Source organism: Gadus morhua, chromosome 21 (assembly GCF_902167405.1).
Source record: "Gadus morhua chromosome 21, gadMor3.0, whole genome shotgun sequence".
NCBI classification, from domain to species: domain Eukaryota; kingdom Metazoa; phylum Chordata; class Actinopteri; order Gadiformes; family Gadidae; genus Gadus; species Gadus morhua.
In genome coordinates, this window is record NC_044068.1 from 18,671,564 (window position 1) to 18,690,367 (window position 18,804).

Here is an 18,804-nt window from a genome sequence, read left to right on the forward strand (position 1 = left end):
AAACTGTTTTTATTTTTAGGTTGCTGGAAACATGGCTGAGTACGCTTTACAATGAGGGGGGCAGTAAGTAAGGATAAGGGACAGCGAGCTCTAAACACAGACAGCGGTCGGGGTACTGTGGGGTTTACCTTATCCAGCTGATTACTGCTCTCTAGAAAATCTATATTTTGACACAAAATAAAAGTTTTGTTGATCAAAGCAAGGATTTGATTGAAATGATACGGTTGGAACTGCATGCGTCCAAGCAACGCACACTCAGGAGCTGTAACTATAATAATTTTTCTGTTTGTTCTCGATCTCTTTTTCTATTCGGTACTGGGGACAGTGCAGCAAGGAACCATGAATTGAAAGTTTGATGCTCTCAAAATAAATAAATTAATAGAAGAAAAAGTTATTTTTCTGAATGAGCAATTTTTTGTGACTTCTTTCTGCAGAGTGAGATGATCCAGGTCCTTTCGAGTCTATGAAAAGAAAGAGCTACATCCATAGCAACAGTCTGTTATACATAGGAGTGGTCTGCTATAAAAGATAACAAACCTCAGAATGCTGTCGTTTACCAATAAGAATTGAGCATTCAACAAAGCTGTGTGATAATTAAACACTAATTGGCATGAGTAGCTAGTTCTTAAATATAACCTACAGCGCCTTTACTAGCCTTTTTAAAACAGGAACAAGGAATATGCCCTATTTTGCCTTTCGAAAATTATGAAAACACAGAGGCTCATGAAACGTTTATTGCAGATGGTCCCAGTACTAATGCAGACAGATACCGCTAACCCTAACCCTGACCCTTTAAAAGGCCCTTTCTCAGGACATTAGGCCTTTTATTGTTCAACAAAGGCCTTTATTGTCAATAAGATATGATGGCTTTTATTCCCACATTTTTTTAATTCAGTCCACTTACATGATTAACCCTGCATATTGTGTTGAGGTAATTGTTTCTGCTACAAAGGAAATTATTGTTAGTGATACCCTGTCTTAAAATGGGATCCGGAACCTGAGGAAAATCTCTAACTAACACGGATGCTGTGATTGCAATGCACACATTTAATTGCAAAATGTAAGGCAATCTTTGTCAGGGTTATGGAACTCCTCAATCAGTTCAAAACTGAAATGAAAATATACATGTAGATGAAGATTCTGAAGGATATGGACATCCCACTCAAGGCTATTCAAGCGATGGAAGATGTCATTCCCTATATGAAAGACACAGGTCATGGAAGATGTCATCTGCTATATTTGAATGACATGGCCGGTTTAAAGAAACTGATCCACATCTGAACACCTTCTGATGAAGGTCATTATGGACATCATTGACACTTCTAAGCCTACTTCCCATGTAAAAAAAAAAGTCCAAGCATTGGAGAGCATGAAAGAGTTTATGAACCTTGTTCTGCGAGGGCTCGATTGAAGGAAACCAAAGTTAGACACACATAACTATTTGAAGAGTTTGATGGATCACAAGACCGTGCGGGATAACTGAGGCCAGTAAAGGTAGATCATTAGCATTGAGCATTAACATTATTCCCTCGTGTAGTTGAGATTATTTTTAGAATAACTGTTGATCAAAGGATTGATGACAAGCATTTGTAACCGGCCAGCAAACATCTCCAATCTTTTAGAACTTTAACCTAGAGTCCACTGTCCAGGCTTATCTCTGTTCAATGCGCATCTTGTGCTTAAAATGTTATTTAATTATATCTGCTCATGCTGTTGCCTAACTTATTGAGTCAGCTTTGGGGGGTCAAACCATCAACAGGTTTCATGTAACTTTTAATCGGCTGGCCAGTAGCCAGGCTTCATAGCTTGACTGTTGTTCTTGAAAAAGCCCTTAGATTATTACTTTTTTACTTTTTCCATTAAACATTCCTACAGAGCATTTTTAGAAGTCCTTTGAATGGAGCTTTTAACGCTAGGTGGCAGTATCCACCACCTATTATCTCCGTGTGGGACAGACGTCCAACTTCGAGAACATGGCCTAAATTGGTCTAATTCAATGCATATTTAAATCAAAGGTGAACTTATTGCATAGTTGTTATGCCCCTGTTCCTTTGTCTTTCTTTTCTTTGTTGTGAACTATGTATTCTATGTTGATTTTTGTTTTTAATAAATGCTTGTTTGTTTTCATAACTAATATTCACATCTATATATACAAACTTAGTCCTAGTCCTACTTTGAAAATATTTCTGAACTCCTGGTTGGCACCCATAAAATGAAGTTTGCACTGATAAATGAAACCACTGTAATGCAATATGTTGCAGAGTTACAACACAAATTGATGTGTTTCATTACAGGGCTCAACAGAGATACACTGGAAAAATTGTACATAGGGTTAGGAGCAAAGAATAAGAAATAAGAAGAAATAAATGAACATTATCCCAGTTTTTTGTTTTATGCTGGTGTTGTTCATGTAATCGAGTGACACATGCTGGATAATGCTACCGAATGTCTACCCACTATTGATTTGCAGTCTCACATTTCATTTCAAACAATGACCAATCAAGTGCATTGATATTGTTTGTCATACAGAGAATTCTGGTTCATATTTCTAATGAAATCATATCTTTATAATCTACTGATATACTATAGTTAAACTTCCTTGTGTAATTTGTGTCATGACTGCTGAAATGCTTAAATTGTGACTTTGATTTCACTTATATGTTCAATTAAAACAAACGTTCATGGCCTGTGTTGTGTTGTGTGCCACTTGTATGTACTCACTGTGATCACATTTCTCCTCTGTGAGGACATTAAAGAATAAACCTGAATCTGAATCTGAAAATGCAGAGTAAGGATCCATTGGTTTGGGGTACACAGGGCAAGAAACAACAAGTGACATGACATGTCAGGATGCTAAAGAGCAGAAGACCAGACACATCATCTACTCATTGTTTGATTATCAGACATGACACAATTATACTATCACTGCTGGAACTCCTTTTGATAACCAGAGCATGAGCTGTGTGTTCATGGTGATACCGTAGAGTTGTAACTATTGGCAACGTTTTGGAACAATAAAAAGACTATTATTAAGAATACGATTATCATTTATTGCGATTGTTGTGGTTTTTATTGCAATTGTTTTTATTTGGTTGCCTTTGTCATTGTTTTCCTACCAAAATATAATTAATTATTATTTGTATTATTATTACTCCATCCGTTACTCCATCCGATGCTCTTTATTAAAATGTGTCCAATGCTTTTTTTGTACAATTGACCACATGTTGTTCCTTGTGTAATGCATTCTCTTCCTGATTAACTAGTTCTTTGCATTGACAGAGTGCATGACCTCATCCTGATACAGAGGTTTCTGAGACTTCCCTAATTAGGGTAAAAGGTTAGTGGCTATGCCTGAAACCCAAAGTGCAACATTATTCCTCTCAGATTATTGATTATTTTGACTATGCCAGGACATCTTAATATAGTACTGATTTTAAGACTAAACATCAAAAATATTGTTATCTGTTTTTATTAATTTTCATTAACTATTCATCAATGTATCTTGGCTTTGTGTAACATGTCTTCAGTGAGGCACCATAATAACAGTACCATCGTTTCCTCTCCTCCCTTCTATAAAACCACACACATCTGTTTTGAGAACATCGATCATGGCTTCAACATGTATGTTATAATGTCAAAGAAGTTGTTGAACGTCCTTTGAAAGTTTAAATGATTGAATGTGTAACTTTTTGTTGAGTTATTGTGTTTCGGCCCTAGGGTTCAAAAGTGATCAATTCCATTATGACCTGAGTCCCATCTCTAGATAGGTGATGTCCTTCAAGTGTTTATTATGGATATATCTTAAACATTTCTAATACCAGAGTTACAAATCTATTTCAGCATCCGTAGAAACCCAAGTATGGAAAAATACTCAACCTGGAATAATCAACCCCATGGTTTTGAAACCGTTCTTTAATTTGATGCAATCAGCCTCATCATCACCGAGTGCTGACAGATAAGTCTTTGTGAAATGCTTTTACCTTTGGCCTGCCACAAGGACGGCTTAGACTTTGGAACCAGGGCAGCACCGTTGCTGCAACTCATGCTGATCCCATACAGTAAGGTGGGAGAAGTATAAAAGACACAGAGACAAAGCTCAGAGATCAGTCTTGACGGAAACAAGAGGACTACCCTGTAGGACCTCCAAGAGCTCCTTCTAAACCCATCATGGGGGGTATTAACATATTCCTTTGGACCTTGCTGGGAACATACGCATTGGCCCGTGAGTACCTTTTGAAGAAAAACTAAATGATTGAGGTCTACAATGCCAATACTAAATCCTTAGTAGATTAGGATTGAGGAGATTTCTTTTTATGTTTTTGTGAAATTGTATCTGTGGGTTGATTTTACTTTGAATGGCCTTTTGAAGAATTTAGTGTACTATTCGAGGGAGTAACATTAGATTTTTACGTTTAATTTTCATGGTAAAAATGTTCCCCAAATGGGAATTCCATTGTTGTTCTTTATGATCTCTTAAGTATAATATTATGCTTATTTCTGCTAAACAAAATATTTGGGAAATTTGAACACAAACTGTGATTTTACATAACATTTTACGTGTATTGATGGTATGTTTGGAAGAGAATCATTGTTTCCTTGCTTTCCAAATTTGCAAGCATTCTTATTTTTTGACATTTTACAGAACAAGAAGCGGGAAATCTTGATGGATCATCTTCAACATGTTTTTGTAAGTTGTACAAAGTCATCAGCAATATAAGAAATACAATCGATGCTATTAGAACAATATAGTTTCGTAGTGTTGATTAAAGTAGGCCTAGTTAGCTTTGGGATTGAAAAGACAGTTTATATTCCCTGAATTCATTTAGTTCAGATTGACTTCATCAGCAGCTGTACGCTGTTGTCATCATAACCGTTGACCCCGTTATGATGACATCACCATCATTATCAGATCCTTTTGATACCTGAGTCAACGCTACTAACTGTTGATTAGCTATTCATGATTGTACCATAGTCCATGGTTCCTTTCTTCTTGGCATAGGATTGTAACTATTTAAAATCTGACCTCACCAAACAGATCCGCCTTTTAATTAAAATAATTATTCTTCCAACTTTTTAGTGGCCAAAAGATTCAAGAACTTCAGGAGGTTTGCATACGACTACGAAGTGGAAACACTCAATGGCGTCAAGGGAGCGACTCCTGTCCAGAACGGCCCCAAAGTCTCCTGCAAGGTAGGCGCCAAACTCCTGCCCCTCTCCTGCCAACACAAACCAGTCCCCCTCAGTGTCTGGAGAAAGACAGCATACCTAAAAAACTCCTCACATCTGTGGCACAGGTTGAGCTCGAGGTACCCCAGACGTGTAGCTTCATCCTGCGCACCACGGACTGCTCTCTGACCGAGGTCACCGGCATCGATGAGCAAGGCACCCCGGTGTTTGGACCCGCTGCCGGTTCGGAGGCCTTCAAAGCTGCCATGGAAAAGTAAGAGATCCGGCATTCGTTTGAATCCAGTTGTTGTGTGTTACATAGTGGTGATCCAGATATTGATTTGAAGATGCTCCCATATTAATTCATGCATTTATTCCTAACATTTATTCATGAAATATATTATGCAAATAAATGAAAGCACAAATCAAGCAGACCGCTATATAATCATAATCGAATAAAAAACACGATAATACAAAAAGCAAAATCGTTTTTTCTTTGGAAGCACAGGTAATGCAGATTGGCTCAGTTAACCCTTTCCTTTTTCCCAGGAACGCCCTGATGTTCACGGTGGACATTGAGAATGCAGTCTCCCTGTTCCCTGAGGAGGGAGAACCCAAGAGCATCCTGAACGCCAAGAGGGGAATCGTCTCTGCCCTGATGGTGCCTGCCATGGAGGAGGACAAGAGCCGAGGAATGGTAGGCTTTGAGTGTGTGTGCTGTGCGCGTGTGATTGTGTGAAGCCGTCAGGATTTTCAAAACATAGAATTCAGGTTTGGGAGTACGATCTGTTGTTTTTTAGACCCAGATAAACAATTTGCGTAATGGCAAGATAAGCAGCCCCAAACGCAGGTGGTAAATAGCATCCTGTAACATCATGTTCTCACAAAGGCAGTCCACATGCTGGTCAAAGTCCACCACGTGCTTATCTCTATGATGACATCCACGTTGCTGTCATAACAAGTAGTCTAATCTAATCTGGAATTCAATAGGGCAAATAATCCCATTAAGTGTGGATTATCTTTAACCGTAATCGCCTTTAACAAAAGTACCTAATGTTGGTAATACTGAATGAATATTATTATGAATAATTATTAATAGCAATATTTTACTATATTTCAATAACTACTACTACTACTACTACTACTCTACTACTTAAGATAATGCATTATTATAGTTAATAATAATAATATACAAATAACCAAAACCAAGCGATTAGCAATCATTTCTTTCACCTGTCTTTCATGTTCTCACAACAATCCATGCATTTTGTTCCCCCCAGACCACCGTGCACGGAGAATGTGGCACTGACTTCACCGTCACCTCGGGAGAGGCAACCGATGTCACCGTCAGCCGGGACCTGTCCAAATGTAGCAGCGCCTCTCCTCAGAGAGAGCCCACCAGCCCCCTGGCCCTGATCTCTGGCATGGTATGGATGGTCCATTTGTAGATATTAAACGTAGAGTTGTTTTTTTTTTTTACCCAAACCTGTTATGACTCTAGTTTGTTTTTCAAACACTTTTTATTTGGATAGCATTTAATCACAAATGAATGGTTGTCATAACACTTGTTAATATTATATCAGAGATAATCCGTTTGCAAAAAAAATCTCAAAACATTTAACAGCAGCTCTTATTTGTATTTGTGTACATTAGGTATTTGATGTATACTCGTGGTGCTTTGATGCAATCGAACTCTAACTCTCTATCATGTAGTGCTCTTCATTTTTTCCATTTTTCCAAACATTAAATGTCTTCCTCAAACCCTCAGCACTACCCTCTGAGCAAGTTGATTGGCAGCACGCAGACCTGCAACTACAAGTTTGATGCCAGCAAAAAACACATGGTGTCCGCAGTCTGCACTGAGAAACATCTCTTCCTGCCTTTCTCTAGCCAGTAAGTTTTGAACAACAACACAGCTCTGCTCTATTGATTCTCGGCCCTCTATTATGGTTGGACGTGAATTTATTCACGTGTATGTTCACGTTAACATTCATGTCAACATACAGTCCAATCCGAACAGTTCGAGAATTATTTTTGAGGTACGATGCCAACTAGAATGATTAATTTGCTGAAATATGGACCACCTATTACCATCAACAGAAATGAGTATGGGATGTCCACCAAGGTGAGCCAGACCTTGTTCCTGAGGGAAAGCAACAAAATCAATGACAGGATCTTCAACTACAGTGAGTAGAAAGGCTTTAGAGAGCACATTTTACTAAAAGACACACAACGCTGAAATGTCCCTGTGGCCATTGTCTAAACCTCTTCTATCTCCTCCCTCTCTGAAGACGCCGACAACCTCCGCTCATTGCACATGGAAGCCACAGAGGACAAGGCCATCATCCAGACCAAGGAGGCCGTCCTTGCCAGCCTGAGGGAACTGAGCACTCTGGCCCAGGAGACGGAAGGCCAGCGGCGCGCCAGCATCTTCCACACGCTGGTCACCGAGCTGCGGGGCCTGAACGATGAGGTCCTGACCACCTGCACACCCGAGATGATGGAGCTGTCCAGCAGCCTGACATGGCAGGCCCTGGCCCAGTGCGGCACCCCCGAGTGCACCAGCGCCATCCTGTCCGTCCTGAGGACCTTCGAGCCCGACGCCATCGAGGTGGACGCCGTCGTCTACGCCATGGGCCTGCTGCCCAGCCCCTCTGCCCTGCTGCTCAAGGACATGCTGCTCATGGCTCAGTACAAGCAGAGCAAGCCAATCATGTTTGCCCTCAGCAATGTGGTCAGGAAGTAAGTGAAGAAAACTAAAGAATCCAATAACTTCAGAAAAAAATGAAACAAAGAGAATGAGAGAATTGCAGGTTGTTATATCTTATCATTTGCCTGTCGTTTCCAGACAATTCCAGGCCGACCAGCAGGTCACCCCTGCTATCACTGCTGTGGCTGAATTCATCGCATCCCTTTTGAGCTCAGACTGCCCTGGGGAAAAAGATCTCACTTACCTGACCTTGAGGGTAGGTCGCCATTAGCTTTTCTTAAATCCTATTATTCCATTAAAACGTAAAATGGTAAGCTTAATTTCAATATTAAAACAATAATTATTGTTCATTTGTTTAATTTCCTTACTCACTTTCTAGGTTGTTGGTAATATGGGAGAGGCCATGGAAGCCGCAGATCCCTCTATTAAGAGCACCCTGCTCAAGTGCATGAGACAGCCTGCCACCACCTTGTCCGTTCAGCTGGCCGCCATCCAGGCTTTCAGACGCATGCAGCTCACTGATGAGGTAAATAGCACTCCCTTGTCGTCGTGCTTATATGTCTTGCCAAGGTTATACACACAGAAGTCCTCTTGCCTCTCCAGTCACTAGGGGACACAGGTGGATCAGCTCTGTGCTCTGTGTTACCATATAGGTGCGTGCCAACCTCCAGAGGGTCGCCACATACGCCAAGGGTGCAGTGCAGAAGCGCCTGGCCGCCTACCTGATACTGATGAGGAATCCCAAGACCAGTGACCTGGAGATGGTCAAGAAGTTGTTCAAGCAGGAACAGAACCCACAGGTCAAGGCCTTTGTGACATCTCACATCTACAACATTGTGTCCTCCACGGATCGCAACTCCAAGAAGTAAGGATACCTACATGTGTACACAGAAACAAATGTTACTTGAAGTTATTTTTCAGATTTCATTTTTGTTCCCCTTCCCAGTGACTCAGCGCAGCGTAGGACAGTCATGGCGAGAAACAAACATAATAGTGCAGGTGTAGCAATTGTTTCACCATTATAATTATGTTTGCTAAGGTTCCTTCCATATTTTTTTCCCCTTAGGCTTGCCAAGAGGATTATGGAAGTCCTGCAGAACACTGATGTGCCCACTCATACCGACTACACCACTCTGTCACGCAACTACAAACTGGGAATGGCACATAAATCCATGCAGGCCAACACTAAGGGTAACATCATCTTCGACGTCAGCAGCCAGCTACCCAGAGAGGTCATGCTGGAAACTACGATGGAGGTCTTTGGTTACACCGTGGATATGTGGGAGGTACGAACAGCAACACTTCAACGCATGGGCTACGTCATTAAATGTCTGCAAGTAATGAATGTTTTCTACATTACCTGACTGTTCCAATTTGTAATCGTGTCGCTTGCTTGTAGATCGGCATGGACGGAAAGGGCTTTGAACCATCTGTCGAGGCTCTGTTCGGAAAGAACGGATTCTTCCCTGACACCATTTCAAAGGCGCTCTATTGGGCAGTAGACAAAATGCCATTCACCAAGGATAATGGAAATAAGGTATACTTTTGGTCGATACATTTTTGTGAACATAAAGTTCCTATAAAGAAATGTAAAACGATCTATTTGTGTTTAAATCTCAATTACTGTTTTGACCTCCATAGGTACCTGAGAACCTCGTTAAGGAGGTTGTTGCTAACTTCAACAAGCTGGTCAAGGAGCTCCAGGCCCAGGAATCCCCTGAGGCCATGGCCTACCTGAGGATCATGGGCACCGAGCTGGGCTACATCAAGGCCAGTGACCTGAAGGGCTACGCTGAATACGCTGCCATGTACTCCGATATCTTGATGAGGATCATTCCAACAGAGGTAATTATTCCTCTTCATCCTGTTGTATGTACTACCTTTTATGTTGATAATGCTCATTTGGTTTATCAAACTATTTCCCCCTTTCCCTGTTGCATCAGCAAATGCAAAAACTGATTTCCAACACAGACAACGAGTTCTTTGCTCACTACATCTTCATGGACAACAAAGCCTCTGTGGCGACCGGATCCGGATTCCCTCTGAAGGTTGCCATGGCTGGCATATTTGCTCCTGGAGCAAAGGGAGGGCTTAGCATGACACCGAACATGGTAGGTATTCTTATTCCCTGTAACCTTCTTGCCCAGGTTATAGAAATAGTCTTGCAAATCAAATGATTGTTTGTTTTCGTTCTGTACAACAGGAAGTGTCCTTCAGGCCTTCTATGGGTATTGAGTTGGTGACCAAGATGGGAGTTCATGTTCCTGAGTTTGTAGACACCGATGTTGCGATGCATACTACCATATACCACGAGAGCGCTCTGAATGCCAGGATCTCCATGGAAAACAACCAAGTCAAGCTCTCTCTCCCTGCCCCACAAGGCTCCACCCAGCTCTTCAGCGTCAGGTACCGCTAACAAACCCCTCGTGAGTCCCCGCCTATAACATACATGTATGGGAAGAGATGATTTAGAACCCCTATTTTCCTCTTCTCTCTTTGAAACAGCAATAATGTGCTACTTGTGAACAATGGCCGTGAGGAAGTGATCTCAGCCAAAGACGAAGGCAGGACAAACGTTGTACAGTGCAAACCCTTCTTTTCTGGATTGAAGTACTGCACCACAGCCCGTTACTCCGCTGGCATCAACAACGCTCCTTACTTCCCCCTGGCTGGGGAGACTAAGTATGTGCGACTCCTTTATCTACTTTAAGATCTTTTCGATCTGTTATGTTGGATCGTTTTACTGTTATAGATGGGTTTGTGGGAGTTAAGCATTTGCCTTCCATAGGTTTGCTGTGGAGATCCAACCTACTGGGGATGTGACTGAGTACACTGCCACCATCGCCTACAAACTCCTCACAGAGGGCAAAGGACGCCAGGTGGACTCTTTGAAAATGACCCTAAAAGCAGAGGGTACGGATGCATTGTTTTGACATTGATCATCAATATTTAGCTCATGTATTCTATGTATGCCCAGTTTTTAAAGAGACAAATTCTAACAAACTTTAAATATTTTGCTTCCCTTTGTGACTTTAGGCGCTGCGTCAACTGAGGCCTCTGTCAACATGAAATACAACAGGAACAGGAATGTCTTCACCACCAATGTGCAAATCCCTGATTATGATGTGGAGACCGGCATCAGAGTTGGCATGGTGGACAGCACCACAAAAGGCAGATCTCTTACCTTTGACATCACCAACCAGAACATCCCCCAGTTGTCTCTGATTGGCCGTGCCAAGTAAGTCAATACGTTACCCTCAATCAAGCGCTCGATTGTCTGTCCAATACCTTTTGACAATTTGTTAAAGACAAATGTGACACCTACTCTCTGTTGAAATGAATTCAGTTGGAAAATTGCTTAACCATTTGTGGGGGGTTCGTATATATTGCAGACTTCAGGACCAGACCGATGCGATGCTGCAGATGCAGATGATAGTGCCCTCCATGAAGACTGACGCTTCCATCACAGCCACTCTGAAAAACTCTGAGGACCTTGTCCTGGAGATCAAGAGTGATGTCAAGCTCCCAGCGACCAACTCTGTCCAGGCAGTCGTCTTCAAATATGGTATGATATATGTCAACTATTTGGGACTGTAAACCATCCAAAGACTAATGTTGTTGTGAATAGTTGCTAAAATGAGAGTATTTTTTTGATTGAAGGTAAGGATCTGGCTGAGGTTACCCTTATGTCAAACATGAATTCGGACATCAAGACGCTCCAGCCCTACACGGAGGCTCTCCAGGACTGGATGGAGCAACTTATGAATGAAGTACTGGACCAGCAGGTGGTCAAGACGGACATGAAATTACGTCATATCTACAACAAGGCTCTTCAGGTTAGAAATAATCATTATGTGCTTCATCATTCCACAAATTTAGAAAAGAAACATATATATCTGGAATTATCAATACACATAGTAGACCAACCTAACACAAAACCTTTTTTTTTTTCAAAAGACTGGCAATGTCTGGATGGACAAGCTCGCCTACGATGTTCCTTATGTTCACACTCTGAAGAACAGCCTGGCCGAGTTGGAAAAACCTACCATGCCTGAGAACCTGTTCATGAATCTGTAAGTTGTGATAGATATAATATATACATGATATATAAATAAATACCATTTAAACTTTTGCATGCAATATAAAAATGTGCTCTAAAATCATTTGTTTTTGTTTTTTTACTAGTGAAAGCCAGTTCAGATACCAGTTCAACAAAGACAGTGTATCCTTCACTCTTGCACTGCCTCTCGGAGGAAAGACATCCCAGGACCTCCGGATCCCTCCCATGCTCACCACACCGCTCATTTCTCTGCCTCAGATGGGACTTGAGGTTTCTCCCAAGGAGATCAGCATTCCCACATTCACCATCCCCTCAGACTATGACCTCACCTTGCCTCTCATGGGAATGATGGAAGTGTCTGGAAAGGTCAAGTCCAACTATTACAACTTGGAGGGAACCATCTCTGCTGGCAACAACACAGTAGAGTCGCCTAGCTATGTGGCAAAGATCAAAGTCATCGCTGACAGTCCCATGGAACTGTTCTCATTCACATCTGAGGGTAAGTTGATCTTGTTTGATATGTTCACAAATGTTATTTCAAAAATAGAATGTCTTAGGGTAAAATAACTGTATTTTTACTGATGTTGTTCTGTTTTGATTTAAAGGAGCTGCGGAAATTAGTGACACACCCCAAGATGCGATCAAGGTTATCGTCGGTGGCTCTCTGAAGCACAGATTCATTGAGACAAGTTTTGAGGTCTTGGACAAAATTGCCATCACAGACAAAGTGTTGTCTACTAGCAGCTACAATGGGAAGGCCTTCAGCCCCCTGGGTCTAGACACATCTTTGGACATCACCTCTCAGTACGCTCTGGCTTCCAATATGCTTACTGGAGATGCTAACATGGATGGAAGTCTGACAGTTGGATCCATGTCAGCCAGCACCAGCTATTCCCAAACCTTTTCTGCTGAACCTTTGAAGAAAGAAGCAAAAACTGAAGCCACACTGAGAGTAAATTCTGCGTTCCTGGAGGTTTTCAACAAAGCCACAGCCACCTTCGCTAATGAGCAACTACTGATTGAATCCAACACCAACGTAGACATTGACCCACTGAAGCACACCACTAAGTTTACCTTTGGTTACCAAGATGCCAAACTTACAATCCAGTCCAACTCTGCCACGATGGCTGATAAGAAAATGATTCGTAACCAGGTAGATTTCACTGCCACTAGAGAAGGGGCCACTATCAGGGTAGAAAATCAGGCTGATGATACAGTGAACAATATCTACTCTCTGCTTTCTGGTTCAATTAACCCTTCCAGCATTGAGATCAATAGTGATGCCTCTCTAAACATCTTTGGAAGCCGTGCCTCTCACAAGGCAACTACGAGCCTGAACACGATTGGCCTAATCAGCAGCTGTACCACAACTGCACAGAGCAACCTGTTGACCTTTGAGAACGTTTTTGCTGGCACAGTTGACACTTCGGGAGCCACCATGACCATCAACACAAAAGGGGCCGTTAAGGAGAACACAGTGGAATTGAATGTTGATGCCAAGGCTCTCATCTCAGAGGTCTATCTCAACAGTATACTCAAGAGCAATGTCTTCGATGCCAACACCAGGAATAGGTTGAACCTCAGATTGAATAAGGAAGGCTGCTCCTTCTCCAACAACATGGTGGGATCGCTTGGTGAGATGAAGACTGACAACACCCAATCCCTGGATTTAACACTCAGATCTCTGTCATTAAGCTCCAAGACAGACAACATCCTCAATACCGGAAACTACTACAAGCATGACATCACAGTTAACGTTGAGAGTTTCACCACTTCAGTCAACGTAAAGAATGATCTGAGGATTTTGGAAGTGAACTTTGAGAATGAGGCCCAGTTCGTAGCAAAGCCATACACAATAGAGATGACTGGCATTACGACAGGATTGTTGTCTGAAGAACAGCTCAGGCACACTTATGAATTCAAATTTGTTGATATGATCCTTTCTGCCAAATGCAACACAAATGGTCAACTCCTGGGTTCTCAAATGACACATACCAGTGACATGGAGATTGCTGATTGGACCATGAAGTTCAACAACATGGCTAACATCAATACTAAGCCTCTCCGTCTTGACAGCACTGTGAAATCTATTGTTACACCATTCAGCATGTCTATTGATGCTATTCTGAATTCAAATGGAGAAATCCAACTGTATGGAGAGCAGAGTGGTGAGCTCTACAGTAAGTTCCTGCTGAAGGCAGAGCCCCTCTCCATGGTTCAGTCATTTGAATACAGGGCTTCAACCACTCACGAGCTACAAAATGGAGCCAGCTACAAGACAAACATGGACAACAAATTCAACAGTATGATGACCCTTAAAGAGCAGAGTGTCACAGTGGGCATTGCATCTAAAATGAACAACCATGCATTTGATCATGAATTAACTGCATTCAACAAAGCTGAACAAATGGGAATGGCCATGAAGGGAGCCCTCGCCACGACCTTCTTCAATGGAGCCAGTGAGAACCATGAATACTCCATCTCTGGTTCTGTGAATTATGACAAGAGCAGCGATACCCACTTCATTCAGATTGCATTTTTAGAGTATCTGCCAGAAACTATTGAAGAATTGAAGAATCTAGTTGTGAGGCTGGTAGACAACAGCATGGACATGCTGAGGAATATCGATGCCTCCTATGAAATTACTGCCCAGATTCGTGGAAAGATGGGAGAGCTTAAAGATGCCATAGATACAATTAATCCCCAGCAGCTCATGCAAGACCTTAAAGACTTTGTTCAATCAATGGAACAGTACATGAACAACATGATGAACAAGTTCCCAACTGAGGAAGTTACCAACATGCTGAAATCAATCAAGGCTGATATAATGGAATGGATCAAGAAAAACAACATTGATAACAAGATCAATCGTATTTATGTACAGATTGAAGAGTTCCTGTCCAACTATGAGGTTGAAAAGATAATTGAGAAAATCATGGATGAGGCCATTGCAATTATGAAACAGTACAGGATCAGGGAAAGGATTCAGTCTGCATTGTCTGCTCTTAAAGCAATTGATGTCCAGCCTATGTTTAACAAAATAATGGCGCCAGTGAAGGAGTTGATAAAGGACATGTATGCCTTTGACTACAAGCAAATGGTGGAGGATGTCAGCATGTATTGTATCAGAATGATTGAAAACATCAAGTCTTATGATTATGAGACATTCACCATGGAACTGAAAGACAAAGTCTCTGAGATGACCAGGATTCCTTGCTTTGGAAAACTCTCTGGAGAGTTCAAAATTGTCTCACCTAACTACCAACTCCAGACCACTGCTGATCTGGCGAACACCACCACTACAGCGGTCACTCCAGAGTTCAAAATGAACCTTAACTCAAAGGCAACCTCCACTTTTGACATCCTTGCCTACACTTTGGATACCAGCGTATATTTGGCCATGCCCGAGAGAAGCCGCCTGGCTTTCTCTGAAAACATCAAGGCTGTACACACTGCATTTACCATTGACCACCAGGGCTCAATGAGTCTAATTGGCCTATCGGCTCAGGCTTCTGCCACGACGAATGCCAAGGCTACAACTGAGCCTTACGAAGCAGAGATCGTCAGCAAGGCAGAATTGTCCATTGATAGCGAAATGTCTGCCTCTCTGGATACAACATACAAACATGGAGTCAACATGCCACTCCTCAGCCTCTCCAGTGATGCTTCTGCTAACCAGAAAATGAATGCACAGATTAAGGATGGAATTCTTACTATCAATGTTAACAACAAGGGTCAGGGAACATACGCTCTCAAGGATCTCTCAGATGATGTAGCACACAAGAGTGACATGAAGGCTGTGATCGACATCTCCACAGCCAAGGTGACTTACAACGACGAAACCAAGAGTGACCTCTTCAAGTTGATGGAAAATGTTGCTGCTGATATCCACTTTACTCGCTTTATCATCGTTGAGGGCAAGGTTGAGACAGAAAGTCCTTTCATGAAGAACAGTATGGCTGTGATGAAATTCCAGGCTAAGACTGAAGACCTAAAAATTGCTTTGGATGCTTCTTATAATGGTGAGCTGGTCGGACCAGTAGCTGGAACTCTTGCAAACTCTGTCCAGGCTGTGGTCGCCCCATATGAGCTGATGTTTGACACCAAGAACAAGGCCAATGTCAAAGTAACCCTACCCATGAAACTCATCGGAAAGACAGATTTCCAGAATGATATGGCAATCAGTGCCAATTCTGATGTGCAGCAGGCCAGTTGGACAGGTCTTGCAAGGTTCAATCAATTCAAATACTCACATTACTTGACAATGGACAATCGTGAGAGGGAAATTCAGATCTTTGCACGGGTCAATGGAGATGCCAATCTTGATGTTCTTAAACAGCCTATTACAGTTCCTGAAATAAATGTCCCATTCTTTGGTCTGACAAGCCCCAAACTGGTAGACTACTCTCTGTGGGAAGACACTGGACTGAACATGCTCCTGGCAACAACTAAGCAGACTATCGATTTGGAGGCCAAGCTCAAATTCTCTCTTGCTCAAATGCAGACGGACATACTTATCCCGGCCCTGAGTGATGCGACATACGAGTTCTCCATGAAGTCAGCATTGATCACGCTTAAAACCGATGCAAGTATTATGAACCAAGGCGATATTACCATGAAGTTGAATGCCTCCTCAATCTCCACGCTTGAACATCTGAATGGACAAATTGAAGGAACTAGCATAATGAGCCGAGTCAATGGGATCAAACTGGCATCTTTGTATTCTCTAAAGCACACAATGGTGGAGGGAAACCATGACAGCACGATCAGCTTTACCGAGGGAGCTGTGGATGCTTCCATTAAGAATTCAGCAAAGATTGAGCTACCCATATTAAAAATGGAAATCAACCAGGAGATCCTTGGAAATCCACAGGAGGGAATCATCATCTCTGTGTCCTGCCCATCAAGTGGACTAGTTGGATTCCAGTTGCAGACTCAGGTTCCACAACAAGTGAGTGGAAGAGTCTACGGCCGTTACCCGGTAAGCCATGTTTCCTTCAATTTGCTGACTGACGAGTTGTTTTTTAACCGATGTTTGACATGCTTATACTGACAATAGTATGATATTGTATTAACATATTCTTACTTTTCCAGTCTGCACCCTCCGATGATGTTGAAATCTTGGCCATGAAGATGTCTGCAATGAATTGGGAAAAGCTGAGTATCCAGACAACATGGAACACGGAGATGCCTTATGAAATGATGCTGAGATTGAAAACCGCTGTGCCTGCAACCTTTCAAATCCAGGAAATTGTCTCTATTCAAATTGGTAAGACCTACAACAAAATGACCATGCTTGCTTCAAATCTTGCTGGTCCGATTGAAGAAGTTAAGAGACAGGGTACAGTAATGGTAAAGAGGTCTTATGACAACTTGAAAGATATGGATATTTCTAAAATGTCCAGCAGGGTCTCAGATAGCACTATGTTGATTCTCAGAGAATATCAAAAGAGCATCAGAATTATCCTTGATGCAGCCATTAAATTCCTCAGAGAGACCAAATTCCAAATGCCAGGATATGCCGAGAAAATGTCTGGCCTTGAAATCTACAGCAAAATGTCCACCTTTGTTGCAGAAGTAGCCGAAGACGTAATTGTAAAAGTTCCCGAATTAGTTGCCAGAAAGTTTACCGCAGTTCTTGAAAATTTCCGAGGGCTTCAATTCAGTTTCCCTGGCTCTAGTCGCATTGTCAAAGGAAATGAAATCCTTGATGACTTAGTAGTTGCAATGAAGAGAATCAGGAGTCAAGTAATTGCAGTGATAAAGAAATTGGGGGATATTCAATTAGAAGACATTCTTAAGAGGGTGTCTGTGTTAATAAATGCTTCAGTTGAGAAAGCTGATCAACTCTTTAATTCCCTTAACACTCAAAATCTAGAAAAGGTGTCTGCTTGGGCTTCTAATGTGTATGCTGATGCCATGAATTCCAATGTCCTGGCTGATTTCACCAAGCATATTTTTGAGGCCAGAAGAATAGTAATGGACTATTTCAATATTATCAAAACCAGGTGCCAGGATGTTTTAGCTGACATGTCTGTTGAACAGCTTCAGGCTGACATCCAGGCCTGGATTGACATCATGGTAAAACGGTTGAATGCTTTCCACAACAATGTCATTCAGTATCTTAAAATGAATACAAAAACAGTTGAGCAGTATGTGCGAGTAAGTGACAGACAGATGGATATTGACATTCCATTCCCGTCGTTTGCTTAAAAGCCACTAACTTGCCAACATACAAGTTTTGTTTTACTCAATAGCATGTCTGGAGTTAAATTATTATGTAGCAACATATAAAAAGGTTTTTCAACCACACACAAGTATTGTCCATGATGCCCATACCCCTGACCCTATTATTTTGGTTTATTTTCTCTCTGTAATGTGTAATCTTGTTGAAGATACTATACTTAAATGGTGTAAATTCCCCGGTAAAAATTCATCAATAAAGAAACTGTACTGCATATATACCAGTGTATGACTATTTATTATTTATTATTATATATTTCATGTATCATATAATTAACAACAGGGCAGAATATCTGGGCCTATGTCCAGCCGACACAACATCACATTATTGGCTTAAAGCTAATTATTCTGCTGTTTTCACACATTGGAAGTAGTGAGACAGAGATTGTAATCTCAAATGATTCAATGTACTATTAGTGATCTTCTAGTCGAAGATTTAACCAAGTCAACGCAAAAAAAAATTGATATATTAGAGAAACTTTTAGGAAATGGTAGTTTGAAAAATAATCTCATTAGAGATGCTTGCCTTTGGCTGAAAAAGCATTGACATAGTGGTTAAAATGCTGTGGTGGAAGGGCTTCTCTAACTATTCATTCTACTTGTATTGCGCAACAAATTGACTTCA

The 18,804-nt window shown here is 41.6% G+C and overlaps 1 protein-coding gene across 1 annotated transcript; it reads left to right on the forward strand.

The window, feature by feature from the left end:
* The first annotated feature begins 4,089 nt into the window (after window positions 1-4,089).
* LOC115534539 (apolipoprotein B-100) lies at window positions 4,090-18,398 on the forward strand. Its single transcript, XM_030345582.1, has 26 exons — window positions 4,090-4,222; window positions 4,643-4,687; window positions 5,078-5,190; window positions 5,295-5,440; window positions 5,716-5,863; window positions 6,447-6,593; window positions 6,935-7,059; window positions 7,267-7,352; window positions 7,458-7,908; window positions 8,015-8,132; window positions 8,256-8,402; window positions 8,530-8,741; window positions 8,943-9,162; window positions 9,276-9,413; window positions 9,518-9,721; window positions 9,820-9,987; window positions 10,080-10,282; window positions 10,382-10,558; window positions 10,665-10,789; window positions 10,913-11,114; window positions 11,269-11,441; window positions 11,537-11,712; window positions 11,834-11,949; window positions 12,062-12,435; window positions 12,542-16,917; window positions 17,031-18,398. The coding sequence occupies exons 1-26, from the start codon at window positions 4,168-4,170 to the stop codon at window positions 18,147-18,149; spliced, it is 9,564 nt and encodes a 3,187-aa protein (XP_030201442.1). The 5' UTR covers window positions 4,090-4,167; the 3' UTR covers window positions 18,150-18,398.
* The last annotated feature ends 406 nt before the right edge of the window (window positions 18,399-18,804 follow it).

Bases quoted from the DNA above. Each gene is read 5' to 3' on its own strand.
- LOC115534539 (XM_030345582.1), top strand. From the start codon at position 4,168: ATGGGGGGTATTAACATATTCCTTTGGACCTTGCTGGGAACATACGCA. The intron at 8,403-8,529 runs GTAAATAGCACT...GTTACCATATAG, and splicing joins GCATGCAGCTCACTGATGAG to GTGCGTGCCAACCTCCAGAG. The intron at 11,115-11,268 runs GTAAGTCAATAC...TATATATTGCAG, and splicing joins TCTCTGATTGGCCGTGCCAA to ACTTCAGGACCAGACCGATG.